The sequence below is a fragment of the Solanum stenotomum genome, chromosome 2, assembly GCF_019186545.1.
Source record: "Solanum stenotomum isolate F172 chromosome 2, ASM1918654v1, whole genome shotgun sequence".
NCBI classification, from domain to species: domain Eukaryota; kingdom Viridiplantae; phylum Streptophyta; class Magnoliopsida; order Solanales; family Solanaceae; genus Solanum; species Solanum stenotomum.
Genome location: NC_064283.1, coordinates 57148131 through 57163264, shown reverse-complemented (window position 1 = coordinate 57163264; position 15134 = coordinate 57148131). Strand labels below are relative to the sequence as shown.

At 34.7% G+C, this 15134-nt stretch overlaps 2 protein-coding genes across 2 annotated transcripts; one reads left to right on the top strand and one right to left on the bottom strand.

Annotated features, from left to right (window-relative positions):
• The first annotated feature begins 3859 nt into the window (after positions 1–3859).
• On the top strand, positions 3860–8837 carry LOC125856696 (uncharacterized). The gene is made up of 8 exons (XM_049536316.1): positions 3860–3962; positions 5100–5165; positions 5322–5381; positions 5514–5845; positions 6333–6515; positions 6857–7003; positions 7106–7303; positions 7617–8837. Exons 2-8 carry the CDS (start codon positions 5129–5131, stop codon positions 8496–8498), a joined length of 1839 nt encoding a protein of 612 aa, XP_049392273.1. The 5' UTR covers positions 3860–3962; positions 5100–5128; the 3' UTR covers positions 8499–8837.
• Positions 8838–11060: 2223 nt separating this feature from the next.
• Positions 11061–13544, bottom strand: LOC125856741 (uncharacterized). The gene is made up of 4 exons (XM_049536367.1): positions 13336–13544; positions 11530–11572; positions 11265–11356; positions 11061–11172 (listed from the first exon to the last, which is right to left on the bottom strand). Exons 1-4 carry the CDS (start codon positions 13399–13401, stop codon positions 11062–11064), a joined length of 312 nt encoding a protein of 103 aa, XP_049392324.1. The 5' UTR covers positions 13402–13544; the 3' UTR covers position 11061.
• Positions 13545–15134: the final 1590 nt, after the last annotated feature.

Below are 15134 nucleotides of genomic sequence, written 5' to 3'. Positions count from 1 at the left end.
GATCAACCTCTTCACCATCTCCCCAACCTGTTTCATCATCTATCTCAAAGCTAGGAGCTTCATCACTTAGATAGTAAGGTTCATCACCTCCTAGCTTACCAACTAAGCTTTCTCTAATACCAATAATTGTCTCATCATACCCTATATCTGGACCTTTTTCATTAACATTAATCTGATATGAATTAGTACCTCTACTTCTCCTTTGTGACCTTTTGAAATGCCTCTTGGATGCCCTTATATCTATATACTCTTGATGGACATCACTGTCAACCTCAGTATCTTCATTAGTATCCCCTTCAGATCCTGATTCATTTTCTACTTCATCATCAGTTGGATCATTATCTATTATAGGATCATATGAAGGTACAGAGGAAGGATGAGGCACAGTAGAAGGAGAGGGTGGAGGCACAGTGGAAGGAGGAGGTACAGTGGAAGAAGAAGGCACAGTAGAAGAAGATGGTGGAGGCACAGTAGTAGACTGGTCTTCAAATGAAGTGCTGGAAGTTTCAGAAGGATCAGTTGTAGGGATAGGAAAAGTAGAAGTAGGAGGCTGATTATTAGGGTTAGAAGCCTCATTAAAAGATTCCTCACCTACCCCACTATCACTCACATTGGGGACAAACTCCAATTCAAGTGGGGCCTGATTGGCTTCACTAACCCCATGAAAAACATACACCTCTACTGTATCCCCATCATTTATCATATTGAAAAGGTCAAATATAACCTTATCATTATCAACAAGGACTAATAACCCATCCCACTTGATGAAAAAATCACAATCTACTGTATATCCTAGTTCCTTTATGTAGCCCCTCAACTCAAAATAAGACATCCTATCAACATCTACATCTGGGAATTCTGTCACATGCCCCCCAATAAATTTAGGTGGGGGACCAAAATCTATTACCCCCCCATGATACCATCTTAGAGTTATCAGAGTAAAAGCCATCCTGAAAAAGCATGTAACAAAGACAAACACAATTCAAACACACATTTCAAGAACAAAACAAGCAACAGTAGCAGTAGCACTAACATTTAGCCCCATCACTAACAGAACAAAAGATTGTTTACAAATGTATAATGTACAAATTAAAGTCTACAAATGTATAAGCCCAACACTAACATTTAGCCCTAACAGTAACAATGAATGTATAAGAGACTAACAGTACTAACATTTAGCCCCATCACTAACAGAACAAAAGCACTAACATTAGCAGTCGATAATGTACAAATTGAAGTCTACAAATGTATAAGAGACAAATAATAAGATTCGAACTAAGTGGATAACATCAAACCCTAACCTAAAACACAATCACTAATAGTCGCACTAAGTCGACAACACAAAACCCTAATCACTAATAGTCGCACTAAGTCGATAACACAACACCCTAACCCTAATAGTAACAACGAAAAACTATAATATCCTAACAATGGCAACTATTGGAGGTCGATTCCAACACTTTTACTCTATAATAATCCCTAAAATCATAATAATCGAAAAAAGAGAAGATCTTTATCATATGATGTAGAGCCCTAACCTGTTAGACCTTCAATCTCCAAGAATCTTCACCAAGACACATCAACAACGAGATTATTAACACCAACACGATGAGAAATTGTTTCTATTTCTTCAGATTTTAGGAAAAGTTGAGAAAAATAAGAAAAGGAAAAGGAGAAACGACTTTTCTTCAAAGAACAGGTCGGGTCGGGTCGAGTCGGGTCGGGTCGGGGTCGGGTCGGAATGAATTCTATCACAGGGAGTGAGCAACACGCGCCACTACATAGACGAGGGAATGGGTCAAAATGGCCCATTTACAACGATATTAAATAGTTCTATGGGGTGATAGGACACTTTGAAAGTTAAGGTGACTTTATGAAAATACAGGACAACTTTAATTGTGTCTTTATGTCTTCACTCTATGTTGTTATTGATGTATCAAATTACTAATAAGTATACTTTATAGTTCCTTAGTTATCCTTAGACATATGTAGTGTGAATTTTTGACGCTCCTCTAATTCTATCCCGATTGAGAATAGTATTTGGGTTAACTTGTATATATTTCAACATAGGAGAAGATTCACTGTATAAATTATAATTATATATTCAATAAAATGTTCCTCTAACACTATCGCGGTTGAGAATAGTATTTGGGCTAACTTCTATATATTTTCAACATAGGAGAAGAGTCACCGTATAAATTATAATTATTAATTCGATAAAGTTTAATATTTTTTTAATTCGGATTTTGTATTTGTGCTAAAATTCATTTGTACACATTATGAAAAAAGAAAAAAAAAAGTTGTGATTTAAAACTCATAAGCTAAAACATCTATATTCATCTCTATTTCGATTATTCTATCGAGCTATTATTATTTTTCCATCAATACAAATAACATATAGTTCTGACATTCAAAAATTAAACAAATACAAAAAAGAACCATATATTTTACATATAAATAATTGTTTTCAAATCTTGTTTTATGAAAACATGTTGCCATAATTTAAGTTATTATTCATTCTATATTTAGATAATATATCTAGCGTTTGACCATAGATTGTAAATCAGATTTTAAAAAACTATTTCAAATATTTATTTTATTCATAAAATTTGATTAGCATTTAAGAATTTTATTGTTCAAATTTTGGTGTATCCATGCACAAAATTTTAATTAAAAAATGTCTGAATATAACTTCAAAAATTCAAATTTTTAAATTTCAATTTTTAACTTCAAAATTCATTGCCAAACAAGAGCTAATAAAGTGGGACACCACATTTTTTTGCAAATAACATGTGCATGTGAAAGCTTACTATTCCTTTGCGGAAGTGTTTAAGAAGAATATTACTTCTTAAAAGATGAAATTGTGTTTAGTTATATTTTTTATAATATTTTTTTTGTAAAAAGTATATGGAACAATCTTCATGTTTGAATGTATTTATACTTAAATACAACTTTAAAAGCGAGTTAATAGAACAAGTTACAATATCTTTTTGATATTTTAAATTTCAAATTGAATTAGCCAAACGGGTCCTTTAATTATGAAAATGTTCTTTTTCTATTTTTTCCCCTCAAAATCTAAATTGTGTTTTTCAAAGTATTAAAATTGATATCCCTCTATCTACAATCAAAAGTTTGAGGTACAGGAAAATGAAAATAATATTTGTTAGCTACTAAAAAATAGGCCTTACAATGCACAATTCTTGGGAAGTATGAGGTACGAGTTCTCAAACATGAAAATAATCTTGTTAGCTACTCAAGAAATAGGCCTTACAATGCACAATTCTTGGGAAGTAGGAGGTACGAGTCCTCAAACATGAAAATAATCTTGTTAGCTACTCAAGAGATAGGCCTTACAATGCGTAATTCTAAGGTATACTCAAACTCTAATGCTTATCTATAATCAGAATTCGAGGTACGCGTCCTCTTATCCATCCATCTTGAAGAGGAACTCCAATTTAATCACGCTATCATACTCCAATTGAACACTATCCATTTTTATTACTCTCTACCAAACACAAAAAATAAAAATAATCTTATTAGCTACTGAAGAAATAGATCTTATAATGCACAATTCGTAAGTCTACTCAAACTCTGATGCTGATATCGAACACAATTTTATTTTATTTACTATAAAGAGCAAGATCAATAGGTCAGCATAGGTGGGGTCCAAAACCCATTTTAAGGAATCAAGATGGTAGGCCCCACAATTTCCTTTAATCTTCCCAGTCACAAATAGGCAACAATTTCCTATTATAGTTTACCATTCAATTGCCATTTAATTACAACCATACCCTTCCCCTGCTCACTCTACAGTCTACGCTACTCTATATATACTAAGCTTAGCTTTCTTCTCTGCAAAAAAAAAAAAAAAAAAAACCATTCTTAGCTCACTTTTTCTACAAATTTTTAGGGTTTCAAAACCCCTTTTTGCTCTTTTCATTGTTGGGTTCAGAAATTTTCAGGTATTTCGCTTTGTTAGCTTTAATTTTCAAGATTTTTTTGTTACATTCTCGTGCATTTTTCAGTTGGAAGGTTGAATTTATGTGTTTTTTGTTGTTGCTAGAGTTTTTCTGCTAATGAAATGGTGGAATATACTTGGGTTTTGATTTTCGTGCTGTATTTTTTTTTTTAAATGAGTGAATGTTGAAGAGTGAGAGGAGTAGTTTTTTCTTGTTCTTCTTTTTGTATGTAGTGGACTAATCTGCATTTTACTAGTATGTTTCATGTTGTAAGGATGGGCTTTTCATGAACATTTTGGGTGGTGAGATAGTGGTGGGTCGAGGGTCTTTCTGCCGTATTTTTTTTTTTTCATAACTAATTTGATTTGCTGCACTTGAGTTTGATTTGATGTCTTTCGGAAACAATCTCTCTACCTCAATGAGGAATGGATAAGGTCTATGTATAATATACCCTCCCCGGGCTCCACCTATGACCCACTAGTGGGATTACAATGGGTATGTTGTTGTTGGTGGTGAGTTGGGGTGGGGAAAGCCGGAAAGGAGGGTACTAGAAGACTGGGTTAGGGGGTGATGCAGAGGCAGAACTGACTTTTCTGCTGTATTTGCTTTTTGATAACTACTTTGATTTGTTGCACTTGAGTTTGGGTTGAGGGTCTTTTAGAAACAACTTTCTACCTCGATGAAGTAGGTGTAAGGTCTACGTACAATCTACCCTCTCCCGACACCACTTATAGGTCACTTGTGGGATTACACTGGGTATGTTGTTGTTGGTGAGTTCGGGTGGGGAAAGGAGGGTACTAGAAGACTGGGTTAAGGGGTGAAGAAGATGTAGAACCACCAGGACTTCGACTCATTTTCTTCCAACAAAGGAAACCTATTAATCAATCTTTCTAAAACCATGAAGCACCATATGGACTATGCTTAGTTGTATAAGTTAGTGGGGCTGCAGGCTGCAATACCATTTTCCAGTTTTAACGGGCATTCTTGCATTTGGAATTGTTGATCATAGGCAGCTTATACTGAATTTGACAACTTTATCATCGTTAGCTTGCAGCGTGTCTGCCTGTGTAGCTTTGTGGGTGATATATTCTCTTAAATTAGGAATGTAATTGCAATCCTTCTTTTTTGTATCTGATACAGGGTGATCTTTCTTAAAGATTCTCAAAGAGATGGATTTGTTCATCTGGGGTCCACCTTACTTTCAAGGTTTGCCTACTTATTGAGTAGTGTTATTTCTCGATAAGTGGCTTGCCTACTTAGTTTAACCTGATCAGTTTTCGCGGTTGTTTGGTAGAAGCAGTGCTGAAGAGGACGGAATATCACCTTTAGTTCAATGCACTGACTTACTTAGTTTTTCTTCAGATGAAAACAGTTTTCCAGCAAACAGCTTGGCTCAAAACTTCTATTTCAGTCAAAAGCTTGGTAACTTTATTAATTAGCTCCCTTATTTTTATACATTCTTAAAAAGTCCATTAGATACTTTACTTTTAAAGACCTAGTTTTCAATTAACGTGCATCTGACTGGCTTCATTTTTTATATGGATTTGCTTCCAGACATTATAGAAGAAGATGCCTTAAATGAGAAATGTTGTGTGCAAGTGCTAGAGATACTCATTGCAAAAGCTGATACAGAAATTGCCGAACTTGAAGATGATATAGTGATGCTACAAAGCCAACTATCCCGTACTGATGAAAGATGGTTGGACATGTGCATTGCTGCTTTAAATAAAAAGATTGATCGCCTTGGTAGTTTGATAACTGCCTTGAAAATTGAAAATGTCCAAGCTTCTGGTGTTCACTTAAAAACAAATAAAAAACCTTCAGAGAGAATTCATGAGATATTAGAGACACCACCAAGAAATTTCTCTTCTCCACGAGACAAGCAGGTTTAGTCCCAGAACATTTACTTGTTCTTATCTACTGTTGCCTTGGATGGCTGTGATTGTTCTTTCCGATGCAAGATTGCTTATACTTGATGTTCTCAAGTTAATGCTAGATATTAGTACTTATTGGATAACATATGTGCATTGCTGCCTTTTATGAATAGAAGGAAGTATACTTTTTGGTTAAGCTGTACATATTCAGCACCATCTTAGTGCTGCCTTTTGTGAATATGATCTTCATTTTACTGACCCTCTCCAAAAAAAATTGAGGAATAACACGTGCTTTGCTGTTTGACTTCCACTTTTGGAATTTAATGTGATTCTTAAAATTGAAAGAATAAATAGGAAACTAATGGGCTGTTAAATGAAGATAATTGTTGAATTATCTCTAGATTTATATAGCTAATCATTGAACCTACAAATTAAGTAGTTGGTTGAGACTTGAGACTATACTCATGAATTTCCATGACTTTTACCTTATAATCAACAGACTGCAAACTCTACTCTTGGAAGTTCAAAGCTAGTTGCATCTGTTCTTATAAAAGTTGAAGCAGCCGACAACCACAATTTAAAAGATATTGAGACTGTTGAAACGAATGGTGAATCTACTGTCCAGGCCAATGTTACGATCCAGACATCATCTGTGGTTCAAGAAAGAAATCGACAAGAAACAGTAAGTGCTTATAATCTCTAGTAGTTCCAGTAAAGAGTTGCAAATTGCAAGAGAATTTGAACCACGGAAGCACTGCTATTGAGGGTGCCGTAAATGTGCAGGATTTTGAGCTATTTAGGGTATATTGCATAAGTTTATCAGATAAATATCTCTGTGCTTACTTCTCATATTTTTGTGAGTCTATAATTATATAGTATTTGAAGACCGTTCATTGGTACTCTTAAGGCCCTCTTATTTCTTTTCGTAATGGATGCTAGCATTTCAGCTCCCTCGTTGCATCAATTTTCCATCTAAACTTGTCCAATTGACTGCATTTTCATTCTTTCTCAAACAATGACCAGGATGAACATGCAATCACCAAAGGCTCCTGTACAAAGTCTTTTGGTCATGCCAGTGACAAGTCCACTTTGAAGGATTTGAATGAGTCTGATATTCCTGGAAAGCTGATTAATGCAAGCAAACGAGAAAATCCTTCACAACTCAACAATGTACTTATAGATCTGCTTACTGAGCGTTCATTCATATAAGGTTACATACCAATCTAGATATTTCAACTAACCGGTTATCTTATCTAATTCTTACACGACCAGTTTGCATGTGCTGTTTTAAAGAGTGCAAGCACAAAGCCTCTAAGAGACAAAGCTGAATTTTGTGGAGAATCAAAGAGGAAGATCAACATGTCAGAAGATCTCCTTGAGGATGAATTGATGCAACAAGGTTCTAATGACAGCATAATCATAAAGCCATCTCTAGGAGTCAAGCAAACAAGCATTGGAGAAGGACCTAAGGTTTGGAAATATCTTCCATTTGCTTTAGTGTGCTATCACAATATTGAAACAGGCTAGGAGGCTAAAGTTTGGAAGTAATTTTCTTAATGCTGGTAAAGTAGACTAATGTCTCAGAGTTTAGCTTATATTGAGAAGAGGAAAAGCCATGGGTAATGTATAACTTAGAGAGGTAGGTAAGGGCACAGTGTGCAACTTCAGTGTTTATACTTGTGGAGTTCGTTACTGTCTGTGTATCTGTTCATTTATACATGAAAACTTTCTGGTTCTTATTTGAGACTTATCCATCTAAAAGGGGGACAATATCGTTTGACAGCCTGCTGGAGCAATTGTGGTGACCCGTCTAAGTGCTGTAAAACAAGAACCTAAAGAATCCGGAGATGAACAGGCACAGAATGGAGCAAAGGCTGGTCAGACTAGAGAAAAGCACACCTCAAGTCTATTGGTAAGTCAAAAGCAGACTGGCGCAAAAAAAATTCCTGGAATAAAGGGAGAAGGTCTGCTCATGTTAAATCCTATAAAGAAAGACAGAAACAAGCAACTGGAAAAATTCAAAGGTGAACTGCAAGTGAAGCAATCCCCCAAAAGTCAAGTACTCACCATACACAAATCTAACTCAATATTTTCCCAAAAGCTAGAAAGTCAAAGGCTGAAGTTCAAATGGAAGGTACCTACAGAAATGGCCAAAGAGCCATGTCTTGCCGAGGAATTAGGGTTCAAGTCACCTTCTGGTCTAAAACTCAAGAGGCAGTTAAAGACTGGAAGTACTATGGAGAATGGAGGTGATGAGTCCAGAGACAAAACAACCAAAGAGAGTCTGTCACCAGCCAAAGGAACTGGTGATCTTCTGGAGATCAGTTCAACTTCTTTGATCCACTTGAAGAAGAGAAGGATAACAAGTTCCACAGGACCAATCCTCCAAGAGAATGAGAATTTGAGAAATTTTCAGAATAGGTTGGTAAAATCATACGACAGATCAAATCAAAACCTTCAAGTCATTAAAGTTGAGAATGATGAACTTCTTGATTCCCCAACATTCACTGTTCCAATTCCGGACAAAACAGATCTCAAGTGTATGACAATGAATCAACTCAGGGCCGTGGCAAGGCACCATAATGTGCATGGGGTATATAAATTTCGCAAAGCTGAGCTGCAAGAACACCTTCACAAGCTTCTAGCCAAAGGTCGGTCAACGTAAAAGCAATCTCTATAACCACTTTTTGTTCACTACATCTTCAAGTGAGGCATAACAGAATTGTATACAAGTTCGTATGAGACGAAAGGACCAATCTCTATAACCACTTTTTGTTTGCTACATCCTCAAGTGAGGCACAACAGAAATGTTTACAAGTTCTTATGAAAGGAGCTCTATAGGAAAAGGGTGATACTAGCAAATCATGTTCATATAACCAACTGTACAGAGAAATTGAAGTTTTGCTTATAAAGAACAGATACACGAGGAAAAATATAGCAAAATGCTGATTCTAGGAATCGTCTTGTAGCCGGATACTTCCAGGAAGGCATTACTAATTTTGTTGATAATTACTGAGTCGATCATTACCCTGGTAAGGACCACTTTTATAAAGTTGAGTTTCATTTTTTTGCTTAGTTTGCTAATTGAGCCTGGCAATTTGCAGCTGGTTTTCTCTTTAAATTTACTGTCTATAGAACTTGGCAACTATATATTGTCCTGGAGAAACACACCCAAGAGTGTGGAACTTAGTAGTCAATGAAGTAGGGTGAGAATCATGAAATTTTAAGTTGAGATCTCAGCGGAGCCAAAAACACTTGGTTATTTCTTCTTGATTCTACAAGCCTTAGTTGATAGTTATCTGGTACCTATGTTATGTTGGTGGAGATAGCAGGTACCTTGTGAAATTAGCCGAGATGCAATCAAGTTGGTATGTACACCACGGTTATCATATATATATATATATATATATATATATATACACACTTCTGCAGAAACTTTGTTGCATCGATGAATCATTATATTGTGTAGTTTGTCCTGATATGGATGGGGTATGTATGAAGAGTCAACTATATTTCTCTATGTTTATTCTTTTCTTTGAAGAATGGTTTCTATATATACTCACTCCTACAAAAAAGGTTGCTCTTTCTTCTGATATGACTGGAACTCTCGTGTTTGGATGCTAGAGCACTTGAGTTGTGTGGCCTTATGGTCTATGTAGTGAGAAAAATCACAAGGTTTCAAGTTTAAATTCTAACGAGTAGAAAGAATTACATGATTTCATATTAGGTACTTTGGTGGACAAAGTTACTCTATATATAATGGGAGTAGCTAGCAAGTGCCTGCAAAACAATTGAGGTGCACACACGTTGATTCAAACACCACTGTCATAAAAAAAAATTAAGTGTTGGTCAATGTACTTTTTGATGCATTATATGAGTATTTAATTGTTTTCAAGTTATATCCTATCAGTGTAGAGCTACTTCCATATTTTTTTATTTAACTATGGTATAATTCACGGATTGGTTTACATAATATATGCTATAATGTTGTTGGGCCATTTTGAATTTACTGAATATTAATATTTGTCCTAAGTTTTGGTAGATAAAGTAATCTGATACAAGTGCTGATGGAAAGTACCAATTACCTCGTGAAATTAGTTGAGATGCCCAGAAATAAGCCAAAATACAACGGTTATGATTTTTTTTAAAGAAAGAGTACAATTTAAATTCCTTTTTCTTAAAACTCATGCATAAGAATCAACAGTTTAAATAACTCCTTTGCTAACATGCAACTAAGTATTTGAAGTAAAAGAGCTATCATCCTGCTTCAAAAAAATTACCTGCAATAAAGGAAAATTCATGAGACATTAGTGTGATCACATAAAATGTGCAAATTATCAACAACAACAATAATATAATCAATGTAATTCTATAAGTGAGTTTGGAGAAAGTGGTGTGTACGTTTATACCATACCCCTGCCTTGTGAAGGAAGAAAGGATGTTTCGATAGACCTCCGGCTCAAAAATAAATAGGTAAAACAAATGTAGTGGCTAAGAAGTCATGTTGAAAACAATGAAGAGAATAGTAGCAATGACAAAATAATATGACAACTAGAATAAGATGCTAAATTATTAATTACGGTAAGAAAAAAGCATATATAAATTTACAAATATCTTGACAGTAGCCTAAGCCTTTTTTTTTTTGTTAACTATGTCCATCAAGGCTTGGACAAATGACAAATGGAAACAAATCATCTAATATTTTTGCCTCTACTAGGATTTGAACTCGAGACCTCATGGGTTTTAACCACTTCATTGACCGCTAGGCCATACCTTGGGTACTTTTCATGAACCTAAACCTTGGTGGGTAAAGTTACGCAGGTGAAATAATCGAAATAGTCACATTAATAATTACAAATATGCCTTGTTTTCTTGGCTTGCTGCAAGAAGAAAAGGGAAAAGATTGTTCGAATTATGTGACCATTTCATCGAAAAACTTACAACTCTAAGAAAGAGTACACTTTTGTTTACTTAAAATTAGTGTTCATAATGACTCCTCATGTGCGAGTCTAATTCTATTTCATTGGTCAAGCACGAGATTTTTTCTTTTTGTTAATAGATGGCGGTGAGACCTAAACTCATGGCATATGTCTACTCTAATATCATGTCGGAATGGTTGATCATCTCATCTAAAAGCTTACACTCTTAATGAGAGTTCATTTTATTTACTTAATTAAATATCAACAAAGATTATGCAAAAAAAGTAGAGCAATATGAAATGTTTTACCTCACTTCGATGCCAACTTGTTAAGAACCTCCTCTAGCGATTGAACTAGATGTTTGATACGATATTTGAGCTTTGCATTCTCTGAAGTTAGTTGTTCGACCTGTTTATGTCCCTGAAATCAAACGAAAATTTGATCTTCAGTTGGCTTCAACGCCACTATCTGAAAAGGCGAAAAGGATTAAGAAATCAAATCCAAATCTCGACCTTTTCTTGTTCTGCTTCCAGCTCAGCTGTGACATCCTTCAGCTTTGACTGGAGTTCAGCAACTGTTCTCTCTAATTCCTCATTTTTAGGATCTGAAGAACCACCAACATGCACATAAACATGAAAATACAGCAGGCGCCTCGGGTTTGCATAGATGAGAAAACTTATGAACTAGAAATGTTGTCAATAGGAGATTTGATCTATGTTGCTCGCGTATTTTTGAAGGATCCGAGCAACATAGGATATGATTGAAGGCATCACTAACCTGTCTTACTAGCAACTGAAATTTCAAGTCTTGCCAATCGTTCCTTCAGTCAAAGAAAGTGTCTTTAGTATCCACTGATGATGGTAAAAGGACAAAAGTTGGAATAAAACACTCAAACGACAAAACCAATATAGTCTCACCAATGGGGTTTGGAGAGAGTAGAGTGTACGCAAACCTTACCTCTACCTGCGAGGTAGAGAGGTTGCTCCCAAAGATGCTCGGCTCAAGGAAAGATAAAACACAACATTGATGAAGACATAAGCAGTAACAACAGCAGGAACAATTATGTATGTAAATACATTTAATCTAATGGGGTTTTCTGTTAGTAGAAACTATTAAGAAGGTAAAAACCTTATTTAGGATAGATTTCAAATAGACTTGAGCCATATATATGCAAATGATAAGAGTTGGATTCTCAAACAGGGAAGCAGGACAAGAGACCATAAATTTTTAGATGATAGCAATTAGCAATGCGGGGTATACATTGCACACTGTATGTTCACATGTTCGTGAACTATTAGAGGAACATAATCAGACTCTGCTCTGACCTCTTCGGGCAAAATCACCAGAATAACTGCATTAACTATTTACTTCGGCAGTTCCTAGTGCATACTAAGGAATAGTCAGTATATGCCTTCTAATAGTAACTTTCAAATCCATTTTTTCATTAGATGAAGAACATGATCTATGAAACACCAAAATGTGTCGCTCAGACTCTCCAAAAGCTATGCGTTTTTGAAGGATATGACATGAGTTTCGAGCAACATTCCCCAAATACTTCAATGCATAACCCACAGAATATTCATAAAAGCAATTAGCCAAAAGAAAGTAGCATCCATACTAAGTGCTGAATTGTACTATAAAAATGCATACAACTAAAGAAAATATTTGTATGGGCTCAGAATATATCAAAATTGAAAGAAAAATAGAAACCCCACAAATCATTAGATCCTATAGAAGGGACAAAAGCACAAAACTTGAAGCAAAAAGAACATTGAACAAGAAATTCAACAAAACAATTAGCCAAATGAAATTGTTCAGACTCTCCAAAATTGTTGCAGCAGCAGTGTTAGATCCTTCGAAAATACACTACTTTTGGAGGATCCAACAAGCACCCGAAGTCATTTATGAAAAGTTCGAGCAACATAGACAAAAGCAGCATTCATACAACGTTTATCTGTACAGTCTAACAGTGCAATAATATTGTCTACAACTAAAGAAAAGACTTGTATGGGCTCAGAATTTATCAATGTTGAAAGAAAACAAAACCCCAAAACCATCACATGTAGAAGGGAAATCATGAAACTTTACACTAATGTACCAAATAGGGAAAAAAATGAAATTCAATACTAAAGTTTAACAGCACAAGTTGAAATCCAGATCAAAATAAGGCATAATACAAAGATAAAAACCTTTAATCGGGGCGACTAAAAACTCCAACTTTGAAAATGCACATCTAGACTACTCAACTCGTCAACCGAAGCTGATGTGGCACATAAATGCTACAATTCATTGGATTGAAAGAAAATGCAAAACCTATAAACCATTAGACCTATAAAAGGAAAAGCATAGAACTTTCACAGTAATGGAAGAGCACAAGTTAAAATCAAATGGCAATGGAGTCAAAATTTACTAAAGCACATACTTTTACAGACTCAAAAGTGAAAATCTACCAAAATTGAAAGAAATATGCAAACCCCACAAATCATTAAATCCTATAGATGGTTAAAAAAGTACAAAACTTGAAGAAAAAAAGAACATTAAACAAGAAAACATGAACAAAAAATTGATGTATGAAAAAAGTACCTCAGCCTCTGAAGCTCTCTGGTAAAAGGGTTTCAAGGATTCTTCAAGATTGTTTGAATCCCCCATTTTTTTGGTAGAATTAAACGCCGTAGCAAAGACGCAGAGACTTTGGATATCAGCTTTTTCAGAAACGTATTTAGTCAATTGAAAATATTGCGGCTTTACAAAATGGAATATGGTTTTACTTTTTCTTTTCTTTTCTTCTCCTCTTTTTCTTGTGCAAGTTGGGAAGCTTTTTTTTAAAAAAAATTATTATTTATTAAGTAGTGTCTTCTCTTCCTTGTATAACTTGTAACCAAATACATCAAGGCGAATTCAGAATTTTAAAAAGAATGGGTGCACCATTACTTTAAAGATGGGTCCGGTTGGAACTTGGAAAGTGGGTGGGAAGAAAATTTTTTGAGTTTTTTTTTTACTTTAGAGCTTTTAGAGTTTAGGTTTTTTTTTTTAAAAAAAATGTGTTTTTAATATAAATTTTTTTTGAAGTGAAATGGTGCTGGCTGGAATCGCATCGGAGACGTAGTGCTAAAAACAAGCCCTCAGACCAGTGAACTACCTACCGATTTGGAGAATGGGTTCTGCAAGCTAATATTTGATATATTCTTTAATAATTATACAAGCAATAAATCGAGTTTAGTCGGATGACCACGGGTTCCGGTGATCCAAATTTAGACATAAATTCACCCCTGCAAACACACCAACAAGGGTTGTCGTGGGTGGTTAGTATTCCTTCATTCTTAGTCAGAGGTCTCAGATTTGAGTTTCCCTAGGTAACTCGAGTCTTCCTAGGTATAGAGTCGCCTTTATTAAGGAGCATTTTACCCCCAAGTACAAAGTTATCTTTGTTAGGGAGCACTTTACTCCTCAATGTGGGACTTCAATGTGAATCCAGATTTTGTCGGCCTTCAATGTGCGTACCGAACATCGGGTGAGAAATTTATCTTCGGCTCCAATTTCATAAATTCCAATAACAATGACATACTCATGGTAATTTTATAAGTGGGATTTAGGGAGTGTCAAATGTATGCAAAGCTTATTTCTATCCTGAAATGTAGAAAGGTTGTTTCCGATGGATTCTCAGCTCAAGAAGCATATTGGAGGCCCAGACACCGGATGGAAAATTCATCTTCGACTCCAATTTCATAAATTTCAAATAACAATGACATACTCATTATAATTTTCGGCACAAGAAGCATATCAAAGCAGATCGGAAAAAAAAGTGAACAATTATGACAAATAAAATAAAGTATAGAATTTATGGGCCAAATGCAAAATATTTATTTAAAACTAAGTTGGAAAAATCATATTTGCAAATTAAAGTTGTTTTTGAACATGTACTTAATTTGAAAAATAATTAAAATTTTATGAGTGAAAACAACACTTAACTAATCAAAATCACTTTTTCAAATTTGAAACTCATTTTTTAAAAAAAAAACAACTCAAAAATAGCTTTTTTTTTTAAAAAATAAATAAATTCTTTTATAGTTGAATTGTTTAGTTCAAGATATTTAGTAGGGATATGGACGTTAAAAAAAAAAAAGATATTTAAAAATTAATATGTTCATGAAGATACATTTAACTTGAAAAAAAATTAAAATTTTATGAGTTTGAAAAATTTGTCGAAGTCATTTTTTCGAATTTGAAACTCTTATCTTCAAAATAAATAAAGGGACACTTTCATCTAAAAAACAATAAAGACAGCTCGATTCACTAAGCTTCCACTGAATTCAAAAAACGACCACAATATACTAACATTCAGTAAATTCAAAATGGCTTTTGGAAAGAACAAACCATACAAA